The sequence below is a fragment of the Mirounga leonina genome, unplaced genomic scaffold (assembly GCF_011800145.1).
Source record: "Mirounga leonina isolate KUSES-001 unplaced genomic scaffold, KU_Mleo_1.0 Mir_101609, whole genome shotgun sequence".
NCBI lineage: Eukaryota > Metazoa > Chordata > Mammalia > Carnivora > Phocidae > Mirounga > Mirounga leonina.
The window spans coordinates 8,946,889-8,962,354 of NW_023270164.1; the positions used below are offsets into that span (position 1 = coordinate 8,946,889).

The 15,466-nt window shown below is 39.7% G+C and overlaps 1 protein-coding gene across 1 annotated transcript in view; it reads right to left on the reverse strand.

Moving 5' to 3' along the window:
* Nucleotides 1–15,466, reverse strand: part of EFHC2 (EF-hand domain containing 2) — a 201,076-nt gene that overhangs the window by 156,757 nt on the left and 28,853 nt on the right. The window contains exon 2 of the mRNA XM_035003389.1: nt 14,381–14,569. Coding sequence (XP_034859280.1) covers nt 14,381–14,569 — 189 coding nt within the window. The remainder of the gene's footprint in view (nt 1–14,380; nt 14,570–15,466) is intronic.

A 15,466-nucleotide genomic window follows, 5' to 3' on the forward strand; every position in this document is an offset into this window, starting at 1 on the left:
GGCAACTACTGTTCTGCTTTCTCTGACATATTTACCTTTTCTAGGATTTCAGATAATGGAATCATAACAAAAAGTCTTCTGTGTCTGCTTAGTATGTTCTCAAGGTTCATCTATAATGTAATATGTATCAGTAGTTCCTTTTTATTACTGAAGAGTTTCCACTGAATGGCTATACCACATTTTACTTATCCATTCATCAGTTAACGAACATGTGGGTTATTCCCTGTTTGGGGCTATTATGAATAATAATGCTATAATCATTCACATACTGTTTAATCAATTATGTTTTAATTTCTCTTAGAAAAATACATAGAGGGGCACCTGGGTGGCTCAGTCGGTTAAGCGTCTGCGTTCGGTTCAGGTCATGATCACAGGGTCCTGGGATCGAGCCCCACGTTGGGCTCTCTATTCAATGGGGAGTCTGCCTCTGGCCCTCCCCACTGCTTGTTCTCTCTCTCTTTCTCGCTCTCAAATAAATAAAATCTTTAAAAAAAAAAAGAAAGATACACAGGAGTGGAATTATGGAGTCATGTGGTAAGTCTATGTTTAAGTATTTAAGAAACTGCCAAACTGTGTTTCAAAATGGCAATATCATTTTCCATTTTTACCAGGAATGTATGTATGGAAGTTCCAGTTTCCCCACATTTTTGCCAACACTTGCTACTGTTGGTCCTTTTAAACTATAGCCATTCTAATGTGTGTATAGTAGTTTATCGCAAGTTTAAGCTCAAAAAGACAATTTTAACTTTGGGCTAATGAGAACAAGCCACAGGCCTAATTATGGATAAAAAGTTTAGGCCTGAGGGGAAGATCTTAAAATTTTATCTAATAACTAAATTATTATAAATAATAAATTATTATTATAAATCATAAATAATTTTATTCTGGGTTTTAGAAAAGAGGGAAAAAAGAACTCCCTCTTCTTTAGTAAAAGAAACATTTGTGAATCTCGTTTTTATTCCAGATTTGGGTTTTTTTTTAAATTAAATATCTTTTGAATTTCAAAAGATTAGAGAAACTTATATTGTATGATGAAATTGGTAACTATCACTTAAACATAAATTTAAAGAATGTAATTTTGTTTTACACTTAATGATAAATGTAAAATACATAGTTGGGAATTTGGGGCAGAACATGTTTGATTTCAGGCAAGTCTTTTAGTTTCTTTTCTAAGAATGGCTGAAGATTAATGTAATCGTGATATAAAGCATGGGATTTAAATTATAATGTATTATAATCACATTGTGCTATAATTACACATATTGATGTCCTTTATGGAATGATTCTAACAGGATTCAGATAATCTGAAAATTACATAAACCCACTGAAAATTTTTCATTCAAAATTTGGGGTATGGTTTACAGGTATAATATCTGACACATTCCCCAGTTATTTTTTAAAATAGAACTGCATTTTATTTTTACAGACTCTAATTATAGGTTTTAACATTCCTAATTGGTTTTAGGCAAAACTTCCAGAATCGGTATTCACGTGTTGTTCTTTGCTAATCATATGAAATTCTAATGTATTTGATCGCTCCTTGATCGCCCTGTAGGAAAATGACAAATTTTGGCTGGCACTGGGTGAGCAGGAACAAGCAGCCCCCGACATCCAGGAGTCAGCCTGGCAGTGTCGCCTGGCTTTGGTGCTGCTACAGGCTGGGCCAGCAGCCACAGCAAGCCCTTGTGTCATCCTGCGGAAAATGAACACTTTCCGAGAACAGTTTTCAGAGGACAACAACATCAGACAAGGCCACTCTGTGTCTGTGATGGATCAAGACAGAAACAAGTCCACTCCATAATCACGTCCGAACGCAGACAGAACATGAACACTGTCCGAACAACAAAAGGTTGAACCTCCTCTCCTACATCATAGGGGTGGTGGCTGCTTCTCTCCCAATGACATCGGTAGCCTCACTGTGGCCTGCTGTCACTACAAATCAAATTTATTAAGATACACAATCATACAATTATCCTGCTTCCTGACAGCACCCAATCCAGAGCAAGACCCCACTTCCTTAAGCCCTCCCCCAAATCAACTAACACAAACCCAAATCCTATAGTCAGTCTTTTCTAACACCCAGTCCTTTAAACATCCCACAGTTATTCAGGGTATATGTTTTCCCTCACTGCGATGAGTAATAAACCAACTTGTCCAATTAAAAACAAAATCAGAGACAGTATCAAGATGGCAGAGTAGGAAGACTCTGAGTTCACCTCCTCCCACAGACACACCAAAATCTACAACGACGCATAGAACAACCATCTTGGTGAACAAACTGAAGACAAGCAGACCAGATCATACACAACAAAAGATATAAAGAAAAGGCCACATCAAGAAAGATAGGAGGGGCAGAGATGCAGGTCATTCAGAACCCACACTGCCAGCGCAGTGACCCATAAGCAGGAGCGTCATCACAACCAGAGGCCTGCCCCCCAGGAACTAAGAGTCTAAGCCCCTCATTAGGCTCCACTGCCCAGGGGACTTGAACCGGAAGATGAGCCCCCACGATATCTGGCTTTGAAAACCAGTGGGGCTTATGTCCAAGAGAGCCTGCAGGGCAGAAGTAAACTGAGACTCTGCTCTTGAAGGGGCATGTACAATCTCACTTAAGCATCTGCCTTCAGCTCAGGTCATGATCTCAGGGTCCTGGGATCGAGTCTGCTCAGGAGGGAGCCTCCTTCTCCCTCTCCCTCTGCCCCCCCCCACTTGTATGCGCTCTCTCTCTGCCTCTCTCTCTACTCTCTCAAATAAATAAGTAAAATCTTAAAAAAAAAGAAAAGAGAAAAGCACCAAGGTGACCGATGAAGAGCCACTGACTAACTGTAGGGTGTGTCCTGAGGGGCAGGGATCTGTTGGAACTTTCCCTGGAACACAAGCACTGGCAAGCACCATTTTCTTTTATTTTTTTTCTTTTTTCTTTTTTTGTTACTTCCCTTCTACCTAGCAGGCCGGCCACTGGCAGGGGCTATTTTTTACCTCTCCATCTACTGTGCTAGCACCACTCACTCCACTACATTCCATTGCAGACTCAGCCCATCCAACTCACCTGCCCTGGCCAGGAGCCCATCCCAAATGGCTGCCCACCCTGTCACCCTCTATGGGTGCACTGAACCAACAGCAAAGCTCCTCCCAACTGGTTCCCCATCCCACCACACCCAGCAGGCACAGTTGGCAGGCTATGGAGCCGCCACCCCCCCCCCCTGCCCAGTGCCTCCACCTCAGGGGGCCTGCCCCACCCACCAGGGCTTCCATGGCTGTCCCAGCTGGGCCTCGTAGCCAGCACCACACACCAGCAAGTCTCAAATAATCGCAACCCAGCCATGACAAGAGGGAGCACAAAGCACGCAAATAAACTCAACAGAATCAAGGGCAGATTAGAGGATGCAGAAGAATGGCTCAGTAATCTGGAAGACAGAGTAGAAAGCACCCAATCAGAACAACCCATTAATTAATTTAAATAATGATAATTTAAGAGATGTCTGGGACAACACCAACTGTACTAATATTCACATTCTAGGGGTCCCAGAAGGAAAAAGAGAAAGAAACAGACAAAAATCCAATTTGAAGAAATAATGGCTGCAAATTTCCCGAACCTGGTAAAAAAAATAGATATCCAAATCCAGAAAGCACAGAAAGTCCTAAACAAAATGAACCCAAAGAGATCCACATCAAGATACATTATAATCGAAGTGTGAACAGGTAAAGATAAAGTGAGAATCTTAAAAACAGCAAGAGAAAACAAATTACACACAAGGGTACCCCCATATGACTATCAACTGATTTTTCAGCAGCAACTTTACAGGGAAGAAGGCAGTAGCATGATATACTCAAATTGGGGAAAGGAAAAACTTAACAATTAATAATACTCTACCCAGCAAGGTTATCACTCAGAATTGAAGGAGATGAGGAGTTTCCTGGACAAGCAAAAGCTAAATTAATTTATTTGAAACAGAGAGTGAGGGCGCCTGGGTGGCTCAGTTGGTTAAGCGACTGCCTTCGGCTCAGGTCATGATCCTGGAGTCCCTGGATCGAGTCGCGCATCGGGCTCCCTGCTCAGCAGGGAGTCTGCTTCTCCCTCTGACCCTCCCCCCTCTCATGTGCTCTCTCTCATTCTCTCTCTCAAATAAATAAATAAAATCTTTAAAAAAAAAATGATGAAACAGAGAGTGAGAGAGAGCGAGCATGACTGGGAGGTAGGGGCAGAGGGAGAGGGAGAAACAGACTCCTCGCTCAGCAGGGAGCCTGACACAGGACTCGATCCCAGGACCCTGGGATCTTGACCTGAGCTGAAGGCAGATGCTTAACTGACTGAGCCACCCAGGCACCCCTTAACTCTTCTTTAAATGTTTGGTAGAATTAACCTGGGAAGCCATGTGGTCCTGGACTTTTGTTTGTTGGGAGTTTTTTTCTGTTTTGTTTTGTTTTTTACTGATTCAATTTCATTACTAGTAATTGGTCTGTTCAGATTTTCTATTTCTTTTTGATTCAGTCTTGGAAGATTGTATGTTTTAGGAATTTATCTGTTTCTTCTAGGTTGTCCCATTTGCTGGCATAAAATTGTTTGTAGTAGTCTCTTATGATCCTTTGTATTTCTGTGTTATACTTGTCTTTTATTTCTTTTATTTATTTGGGTCCTCTTTTTTTCTTGATGAGTCTGGTTAAAGGTTTATCAATTTTGTTTATCTTTTCAGTGAACCATCAACACAAAACCAGCCTTACAAGAGATGTTAAAGGAACATCTTTAAAAAGAAAAGAGGGACACGTGGGTGGCTCAGTCAGTTAAGCGCCTGTTTTCAGCTCAGGTCATAATCCCAGGGTCCTGGGATCGAGTCCCACATCGGGCTTCCTGCTCAGCGGGAAGCCTGCTTCTCCCTCTGCTTGCCATACCCCCTGCTTGTGCTCTCTCTCTCTGACAAATTAATTAAAAAAAATTTTTAAATACAAAAGAAAAGGCCATAACTAAAAATAAGAAAATTATGAAAGAAAAAAAAATCTCACTGGTTAAAGTAAACATTCAATAAAAGTAGTGGATCAACCAACTACATAGCTAGTATGAAGGTTAAAGGACAAAAGTAGTAAAATCATCTAAACCTATAATAATTAGTCAAGGGATACACAAAATAATATTATATAAAATATGACATCAGAAATATAAAAAATGGGAGGGCATAAAAATGGAGTGTTTTTAGAACATGCTTAAACTTATTCACCAGCAACTTAAAATAGATGGCTATATACATAGGATGGTTATATATGAATCTCATGGCAACCACAAACCAAATACCTATAATAGATACACAAAAAATAAAGAGAAAGGAATTCAAACATAACACTAAGGAAAGTCACCAAGCCACAAGGAAAGAGAGTAAAAGAAGAAGAAAGGAATAGAGGAGAGCTATAAAAACAAGAAAAACAATCAGCAAAATAGCAGTAAGTACATATCTATCAGTAATTACTCAAACATCTTCTGTTCCAATCAGAAGACATAGGGTGGCTAAATGAATAAAAAAAGAAGACCCATATATATGCTGCCTATAAGAGACTCACTTCAGATCTAAAGACACAGACGAAAAGTGAAAGGATGGAAAAAGATATTGTATGCAAATGGAAATGTAAAGCTGGGGTAACAATACTCATATCAGAGAAAATAGACTTTAAAACAAAGACTAACAGGAGACAAAATTAGTAGAAGGAAAGAAATAATAAAGATCAGAGCTGAAATAAATGAAATATAGACTAAAAAGAATAGAAAAGATCAATGAAAGTATGAGCTGGTTCACTGAAAAGATAAACAAAATTGATAAACCTTTAACCAGACTCATCAAGAAAAAAAGAGGACCCAAATAAATAAAAGAAATAAAAGACAAGTATAACACAGAAATACAAAGGATCATAAGAGACTACTACAAACAATTTTATGCCAGCAAATGGGACAACCTAGAAGAAACAGATAAATTCCTAAAACATACAATCTTCCAAGACTGAATCAAAAAGAAATAGAAAATCTGAACAGACCAATTACTAGTAATGAAATTGAATCAGTAAAAAACAAAACAAAACAGAAAAAAACTCCCAACAAACAAAAGTCCAGGACCACATGGCTTCCCAGGTTAATTCTACCAAACATTTAAAGAAGAGTTAAGGGGTGCCTGGGTGGCTCAGTCAGTTAAGCATCTGCCTTCAGCTCAGGTCAGGCTCCCTGCTTAGCAAGGAGTCTGTTTCTCCCTCTCCCTCTGCCTCTACCTCCCAGTCATGCTCTCTCTCTCTCTCACTGTTTCAAATAAATGAATTAAAAAAAAAATCTTTAAAAAGAGTTAATACTTATCCTCAAACTATTCTAAAAATTTGAAGAAGAAACACTGTACCTCTGAAACAAGTAATACATTATATGTTAAAAAAAAAAAAAAGAAGATAGTAGGAAGGGAAAATGAAAGGGGGAAATCGGAGGGAGAGATGAACCATGAGAGACTATGGACTCTGAGAAACAAACTGAGGGTTCTAGAGGGGAGGGGGGTGGGGGGATGGGTTAGCCTGGTGATGGGTATTAAAGAGGCCACGTATTGAATGGAGCACTGGGTGTTATACGCAAACAATGAATCATGGAACACTACATCAAAAACTAATGATGTAATGTATGGTGATTAACATAACATAAAAAAATAAAATTAAAAAAAAAAAAGAAACACTTCCAAACTCATTCAAACCAGCATTACCCTGCTACCAAAACCAAAGACACCACAAAAAAGAAAAAAAATTACAGGCCAATATCCCTGATAAACATAAATGCAAAAATCTTCAACAAAATATCAGCAAACAGAATTCAACAATACATTAAAAGGATCATACACTATGATCAAGTGGGATTTTGTCCAGGGATGGTTCAGTATCCACAAATCAATCAACATGATACACCATATTAAAGGCCATATATGACAAACCCACAGCTAACATACCCAATGGTGAAAAGCTGAAAGCTTTTCCTCAGTAGCAACACAAGAATGCTCACTCTTGCCTCTTCTATTCAACATAGTATCAGAAATCCTAGCTGGAGCAATTGGGCAAGAAAAAGAAATAAAAGGCATCCAAATTGGAAAGGAAGAATTAAAACTACTACTATTTGCAGACATTATATTTTACATAGAAAACCCTGGGGATTAAGGAGTACACTCATCATGGGGCGCCTGGGTAGCTTAGTCGGTTAAGTGTCTGACACTTGATCTCAGCTCAGGTCTTAATCTCAGTGTTGTGAGTTCAAGCCCCGTACTGGGCTCCACACTGGGCCTGAAGCCTACTTAAAAAAAAAAAAAAAAGAGTACACTCATCGTGATGAGCACTGAGTAATGTATAGAATTGTTAAATCACTACACTGTACACCTGAAATGAATATAATACTGTATGTTAACTACACTGGAATTAGAAGTTAAAAACTTAATTTAAAGAAAAAAACTTAAAAATAAATTTAACCTAGGAGGTAAAAGACCTACACCCTGAAAACTGTAAGACACTGATGAAAGAAACGGAAGATGACACAAATAAATGAAACAACATACCATGATCATGAATTGGATGAATACATATTGTTAAAATGTCCATACTACCCAAAACAATCTATAGATGCAATGCAATTCCCGTCAAAATACCAATGGTACATTTTTCACAAAAATAGAATAATCCTAAAATATGTATGGAATCACAAAAGACCCTGATTAACCAAAGCAATCTTGAGAAAGAAAAGCAAAGCTGGAGGTATCATGCTCCATGATTTCAAACTATATTACAAAGCTATAGTAATCAGTATGGTACTGGCACAAAAAAAAGACACACAGATCAATGGAAAAGAACAGATCCAAAAATAAACCCACGCTTATATAGTCAATTAATCTTCGGCAAAGGAGGCAAGAATAGCCAATGGGAAAAAGACAGTCTCTTCAATAAATGGTGATGGAAAAACTGGACAGCAACATACAAAAGAATGAAGCTGGACCAGTTTCTTATGCCATATATGAAAATAAACTCAAAGTGGATTAAAGACTTAAATGTGAGACCAGAAACCATAAAAATCCTAGAAGAAAACATAGGCAGTAAGTTCTTCCACATCAGTCTGAGCAGTATTTTTTTGAATGGGTTTCCTCAGGCAAAGGCAACAAAAGCAAAAATAAACAAATAGAACCACATAAAACTAAAAAGCTTTTGCACAGTGAAGGAGACCATCAACAAAACAAAAAGGCAAACTATTGAATGAGAGAAGATATTTACAAATAATGTAACTGATAAGGGGTTAATATCCAAAGTATATTAAAAAAAACCTCACACAACTCATTATTAAAAACAAATAATCCAACGTAAAAATGGGCAGAGGACCTGAACAGACTTCTCCAAAGAAAGCATATAGATGGCCAACAGACAAATGAAAAAATTCTCAACTTAACTCACCAGGGAGACACAAATCAAAACCACAGTGAGATATCACTTCACACCTGTCAGAATGGCTATTGTCAAAAAGACAAGAAATAACAAGTGTCGGTGAGGATATGGAGAAAAGGGAACCCTCGTGCACTGTTGGTGGGAATGCAAAATGGTGCAGCACTATGAAAAACAGCATAGAGGTGTCTCAAAAAATTAAAAATAAAACGACCATATGATCCAGCAATTCCACTTCTAGATATTAACCTGAAGAACCTTCTAGATATTAACCTGAACCTATATGCATGCACCCTCATGTTCACTGCAGCATTATTCAGAATAGTCAAGATATGGAAGCAACCTAAATGTTTACCAGTGGGTGAATGGATAAAGAAGATGCCATATATATATATGCAATGGAATATTATTCAGCATAGAAAAGAAGGAGATTTTGCCATTGGCAACAACATGGATGAACCTAGAGGGCATTATGCTAAATGAAATAAGTCAGAGAAAGACAATTACTGTATGACTTCATTTCTATGTGGAATCTGAAAAACAAAACAAATCAACAAACAATACAAAACAGAAATAGACTCATAGACAAAAAGAACAATCCAGTGGTTGCCAGAGGGGAGGGGGTAGAGGGATGGGCAAAATAAAGAAAGTGGGTTAAAAGGTACAAACTCCCAGTTATAAAATAAATAAGACACAGGGATGCAATGTACAGCATAGTTAATAATATTGTAACAACTTTGTATGGTGACAAATGGTAGCTAGATTTATCATGATCACTTCCTAATATATATGATTGTTGAATCACTATGTTGTAAACCCAAAACTAACAAAACATTGTATGTCAACTACACATCAACAAAAAATAAATAAAAACTTTAAAACTTTTAGGGATGCCTAGGTGGCTCAGTCGGTTAAGCATCTGCCTTCGGCTCAGGTCATGATCCTAGGGTCCTGGGATAGAGCCCAGCATCAGGCTCCCTGCTCCGCGGGGAGTCTGCTTCTCCCTCTGCCTGCCACTCCCCCCCTGCTTGTGCTCGTTCACTCTCTCTCTCTCAGACAAATAAATAAAATCTTCAAACCAAATTTTTTTTAAACTCTTTTAAAAAACCAAGGTGTCCCAAGAGATCAAATTATGTTTTAAAAATTTATGTTTATATTGTTCAAAGCATAAAGATTCACACAGTACTACATAATCAGCTTACCACAAACCCAATATCAATGAATGCAAAGTTATTACAATTCTAATTCTGTGGCCAATAGTTCTGATTATAATTATTATGTTTACAATAGATGGAAAAAATGAAATAATATTTTTAAATGCATGCATACCCCACAGGATCAACCTTTATCCTGCCATTTACTATAATAGAGTTATTTGCAAAATAGCAAACAAATTAGGCTAACTAGGAGCCACTGCCAAATGAAAGAAATGAGAGCATAATTATAGAGTCAATGCAAATGGTACTTAACATCCAGATAAAAGTCATATAAAAACATTCAGTTATTTGGGTATTTCGAACTCGTCTTTTTATAAAAGCGGCTAATGACAGATCAGATACAGTAACAGCAGCCTATCATAAACTGCTCAGTATCAAATTTCAACTAATAATGTAGGTACCTGGTGTAATCAGAAAGAACCCCAAGGCCAGGAAATCCAGGATCTGGGGCTCCGTTCTAGGATGAACAAGCAGAATTTGCCTTTAGTCACAGACTAAATGTCATCCACTAAGACCAAAGTCTGAAGCATAGACTGCTAGCGGTAAAAGGACTTTTGAGATCAGCCAGCCGAGGCCCTCATTACGGTCCAGGTAACTGAGGCTCAGGGAGGGAAAGTGACTAAAGCCACAGTCACACAGAAGGTTAGTTCCAGTGCCTCCCAACACATAGCCTCTGAACCCTGGTCCCTGCCCCACTTCCTACCAACGACTTACAGAGTGAGAACAATCATGCACACTTCCTTCTTCCTCACAGACGTGCCGGGATGATGACTGGAACTAACTGGTGTGAGTGAATATGTGCTTGCCTGTATTCAAGTGAATTTGATGAAATAACTAGTCTTGGGGGGAGCGGGGCGGATGCAGTATCACGCAAAACTGGCCGTAGGCATAAATCCTCCCAGGGCCAGTAGGAATGTGTTTCCAAATGGCAGCGGGACTGGCATTTTAGGGAGGACATTCTCCCTAGTCTAGGGTGCTCCCCCCCACATGGCAGGATGTAAAATACACAGCTGGACCCCAGCTACTCAACAGCAGAGACACCTCAGACTGGGCATTGCCCTAGGGCAAGGCAATTTAAAGCATCCAAATGAATGCAAACAATCCTTGGGAAACAACACATAAAAATTCCAAAAATGTTAAATAAAGATGGAATCAGTGTTACTGATTTTTTTTCCTTTTGCCTCAGCCTCCAAAGTGGCCCAGCATGGCAATTCATTGATCCTGACTTTATTTAAAATATTGCTAGTTCGGTCACCATGAGTGTTGGCATTAATTTTGATTCTTGTAATAGTTCATTAAAATACTATCTGGTTTGAGTACTGAGGTTCGGGGCGCCCCGTTAAGTTGTGCCCTCATGTTAAGGGCCTCACTTGCCTCGACCTAGTCCCGTCACTGTGACAACCCAAAACACCTGCACACATTTCCAAAGGCCTCCCTGGGTTCAGAGAACCTCTGAAATAGGGGCTGATTTTTCTCATAGAACAAGGAAGTCCAGAGAGAGGCAGCCTAGCGGCTCTGGGTTGCCAGCACGGCTCTCCCAAGATGGCTGCAGGATCACATCCTAGTTCCAAACAGAAAAACAAAGGTAGAGCAAAGTGCGGGAAAAACATTATCAGCCAAGCCTCTTTTAATTAGAAAAAAAAAACTCTCCCAGGAGACCTACCCAATAAACCTTCACCCATATATCAATGGCCAGAAGTGAATCACCTGGCCAGCCCTAGCTGCAAAGGAGCCTGGGCAGCGGAACACTTTTCAATGGGCACAGCTCCCGCCACAATAACACTGGTGTTCCCTCTGTAAGAATGAAGGGGAAAGTGAATAAAAGATAAACAGCTAGAAATGTCTGCCATGGGGGCCATGCAGGATAGTAAATGCCGGCTCTTCTTGGTGATTGCAAATAGCCTCTTCTCTGCTTGGGATCTGATGGTCTGCCTGGGCAGAGCATTTTTATGGTCACTTTTAGAATTACGGATAAAACCCAGACTGTTGTCTTAGGTTGAGCTCCATGGAAGCAAGGCCTGGAAGAGGGATTTAGGTGCATGTGATTTATGAAGGGCATACTCTTTTCTTTCTTTTTTTAAGATTTTGTTTATTTATTTGAGAGAGAGAGAGAGCATGAGCAAGCAGGGGAGGAGCAGAGGGCGAAGGAACGAGAATCTGAAGCAAACTCAGCACTGAGCACAGAGCCCGACGCGGGGTTGGATCCCAGTACCGTGGGACCATGACCTGAGCTGAAACCAAGAGCAGGACGCTCAACTGACTGAGCCACCTAGGCGCCCCCAAGGGCACACTCTTAGGAGAAACTTGTAAGGAGTGAGGGGAGCACCCAAGGGAAGGGAAATGAGCCAAGCAAGGATACAATCTCATGTAAAGTTTTGCCTGGACCTGACGCACAAGGGGCTATGAGCCGAAATCCACGATACAGAGTTGTCCAGCCTTGAAGAAGCTCAGCTTTTTACCCTTGACAAATCACTGAGCCTTTTGCCACCTCTTCTTGTGGTGATGGGGCCAGTGCAACCATCCAGGTTTCTCTGGGTAATGCAATGCCCATCGGCCAAGAACAACACTCCACAGAGGGTTACGGGTGTGAGCTGTGTGCCAAAGCACGTGCTGCATGTGGGGGAGCTGGGTGCCCCATCCTTAATGTGGATCTGGGTGGGCACCAGGGGCATCTATTACAAATATTAGATTTTGATACACTTTCCAAAGAACTGCCTTTATTTCTATCTTGTACTGTTTGAGAATATATAATCCTAGATACACTGCTATGATTAAAAGCTATTAGAGAACTGGCAATGAGTTAAGAAAAATGATTAACAGGTGTTGACTTGTTTTGTTGAACCACCAATGGGGAAAGCGCTTTATAATTTGCTCTGGGTATTAACCAGGATCCAGTCTGTAGTTCACAATCTCATCAGAGCACGTAAATATTTCATAGTCTTAGTGTCTCATTTAAAGCTCAATGAATATTTAATTGAAGTTGACCAACAAAATAACTGAAAGAATTATGTTGCATTTAGTTAGGCCTAAAACGAGCAAGCTCTTCATTTTCTCAAGTAGTTTGAAGCTAAAATCATTCCAACTTCATGAAATATTCTACATAATTTTATAAGTAATTAAAGGGCTGCAAAATAGGTTTGAAAGGCACATATTAAATATTGAGAAAAACATGAAATAAAATGAATTTTCAACTTTCAGTGTAAGAGAATAGTTTAATATATTGTCACCTCCAACATTACTTATTCAGTAGTGGATTAATCTATTGTCAATACCCTCTTTTTGACACAAGAAGTAAAAAATAGAACTTTTCTTTGTCCCTTGCAAATTAAATATTCTAGAATGATGATGTGCAAACACCTATAAGATTGATATTAACAGGAAACCATGCATGATCCAGCCAAGTAAGCTAGCCCAGAAATTACTTCTGAACTCTGGGTCCAACATTGGGCCAGGTACTGAAAATAATCTTAAAAACATTTTTTAAAGAGAATGAGAGAGAGAAATAATGGTCCATGTTCAAAGTAGAGATGGTTTCCCTGGAAAGCAGCTTCCCGGAAGTCTGTTAGATCTCCGTAAGTGTCAGAACTGGGCTTCAAAAAAAATATACGCTCTAATTGATCAACCCGAACACAGATGACACAGAATATGTCACTTCTACCAAATTTGAAGACATTTAATTGGAATCAAAGTATTGCCAACTAATCCATGCTAAAGCTGCTAAAAACCACCTGGTAAACTTAGGGTATTAAGGTTTGAATTCTTTATCTAGTCCTGAATTATTTTTTTTAAGATTTATTTTAGAAAGAGAGAACAAGAGAGACCACGCATGTGCTCGAGCAGGGTAGGGGGGCAGAGGGAGAGGGAGAGAATCCCAAGCAGACTCCCCCACTCAGCACGGAGTCCGACACAGGGCTAGATCCCACGACCCTGAGATCACAACCTGAGCCGAAACCAAGAGTCGGACACTCAACTGAGCCACCCAGGTGACCCACAGTCCTGAATTATTTTTTAATTACAGAACCTAAATAATCTAGTAATAGGTTCCTTTTTGGAGAACAGAACATGAGGCCATGATACAGGGTTATCTCAAAAACAAAACATATCCATTCTGCTATCTTATGGGAAATAACTGGTCACCCTGCGTTTTTCTTCCCTTTGGTCTTAAGTCCCTTTTTAAGATATTCAAATGGATTACCTTTTTCAATTATCAATTCGCCATGATATGTGTGTGTTATGTGCACAAACATATACGTTAAGTTCAGAATCTTGTCTAATAACGGCACCTCTTTCCTTCACTTCTACAATTCATGCCACGTCACCCTTTGGTTCTCAGGGATGGGGAACCATGATTAGGATGCAGAAAAGAGAAGACATCTTTCTGTTGCTATTTAATGGCATGTTCCAAATCAGACAACATGATTTCGTTAATGGCAACTCACAAAGCCAAAAGTGACACTCTGACCAGACTCTAAGGGTCTATAGGAGGACAGATTATCCTGTCCAGAGGAGGAGAAGAGAGAAAGGTTGGTAAGCATTAGCCAAGAAAGATAAACATTCGGTGTCCTGCAACCAGTGGGCCTGGTCAGAAACAGGAGCTGTAGGGTACTTTTCTTCTGCAGTGTGTCTTTTCAAAAGAACGAGCCTGAACATTTACATTGAGGACTTGCGTTTTCTCAAATACACTATAACATACATGTCACATTTTACGATTTCATTTTTCCCAGTGTCATGGGACTTACCTGCTTATCAAAAGCTACCCAGGATGGTGCATCACTTCCCATTCCTTTAGGAAATTCACTGTATTTCGGCTTCATCTTTTGCCCAAGAAGCAGTTCTCCACCAATTCCGGGTTTATCTTCACTCACCAGCATGCTCACATTGTTGCAAAAGCCCCAATGTTGAGATTTGTGGAACTTTTCCTTTCCCACCTGTGAATGCAAGCGACAACATAAAATGGCTGAAGTTACTCTTTGTGTCTGTCTTACTCATTTTTTAAAGGGTAAACACATCCCCCCCCCCCAGTTTATTTTTCCCATTACAAAATGCACCTTTGAGTGGCAAATAATTATGATCAATCTCTATCCATAAAGCTGTCACATTTTAGATTCAATTCATTTTAGCAAATTCAAAACTTTGAAAAGCATTAAGAATAAACCCAATGCTCCATGCTATTTAAAACAGTTAAAAATAACTATTACTACAAGTGAACATTTAGAACATTAGCTTGCTAATTGGTCTATTCTACTTATTTGCCAAGAAAGCAAATGGGGCGGGGGGAAGTCCTCTACTTCAGAGTAAAAATGTTAACAGTTTTCCCACATAAGTCTAAATGTTATTTGCACCAACACAGAAAATAAAATCTTTTCCTCATTAAAATAAATGTTAACAGGAAATTCCTCAGAGCTGACATTCTCTTCCTAATTTTATTTTATTTCATTTTTTTTTTTAAAGATTTATTTCTTTATTTGACAGAGAGAGACATAGCGTGAGAGGGAACAGAAGCAGGGGGAGTGGGAGAGGGAGAAGGAGGCTCCCCGCGGAGCAGGGAGCCCGATGCGGGGCTCGATCCCAGGACCCTGAGATCATGACCTGAGCCGAAGGCAGAAGCTTAACGACTGGGCGCCTGGGTGGCTCAGTTGGTTAAGCGACTGCCTTCGGCTCAGGTCATGATCCTGGAGTCCCGGGATCGAGTCCCACATCGGGCTCCCTGCTCGGCGGGGAGTCTGCTTCTCCCTCTAACCCTATCCTCTCTTGCGCTCTCTCTCTCACTCTATCTCTCTCTAATAAATAAATTTTAAAAAAATCTTAAAAAAAAAAAAAAAAAA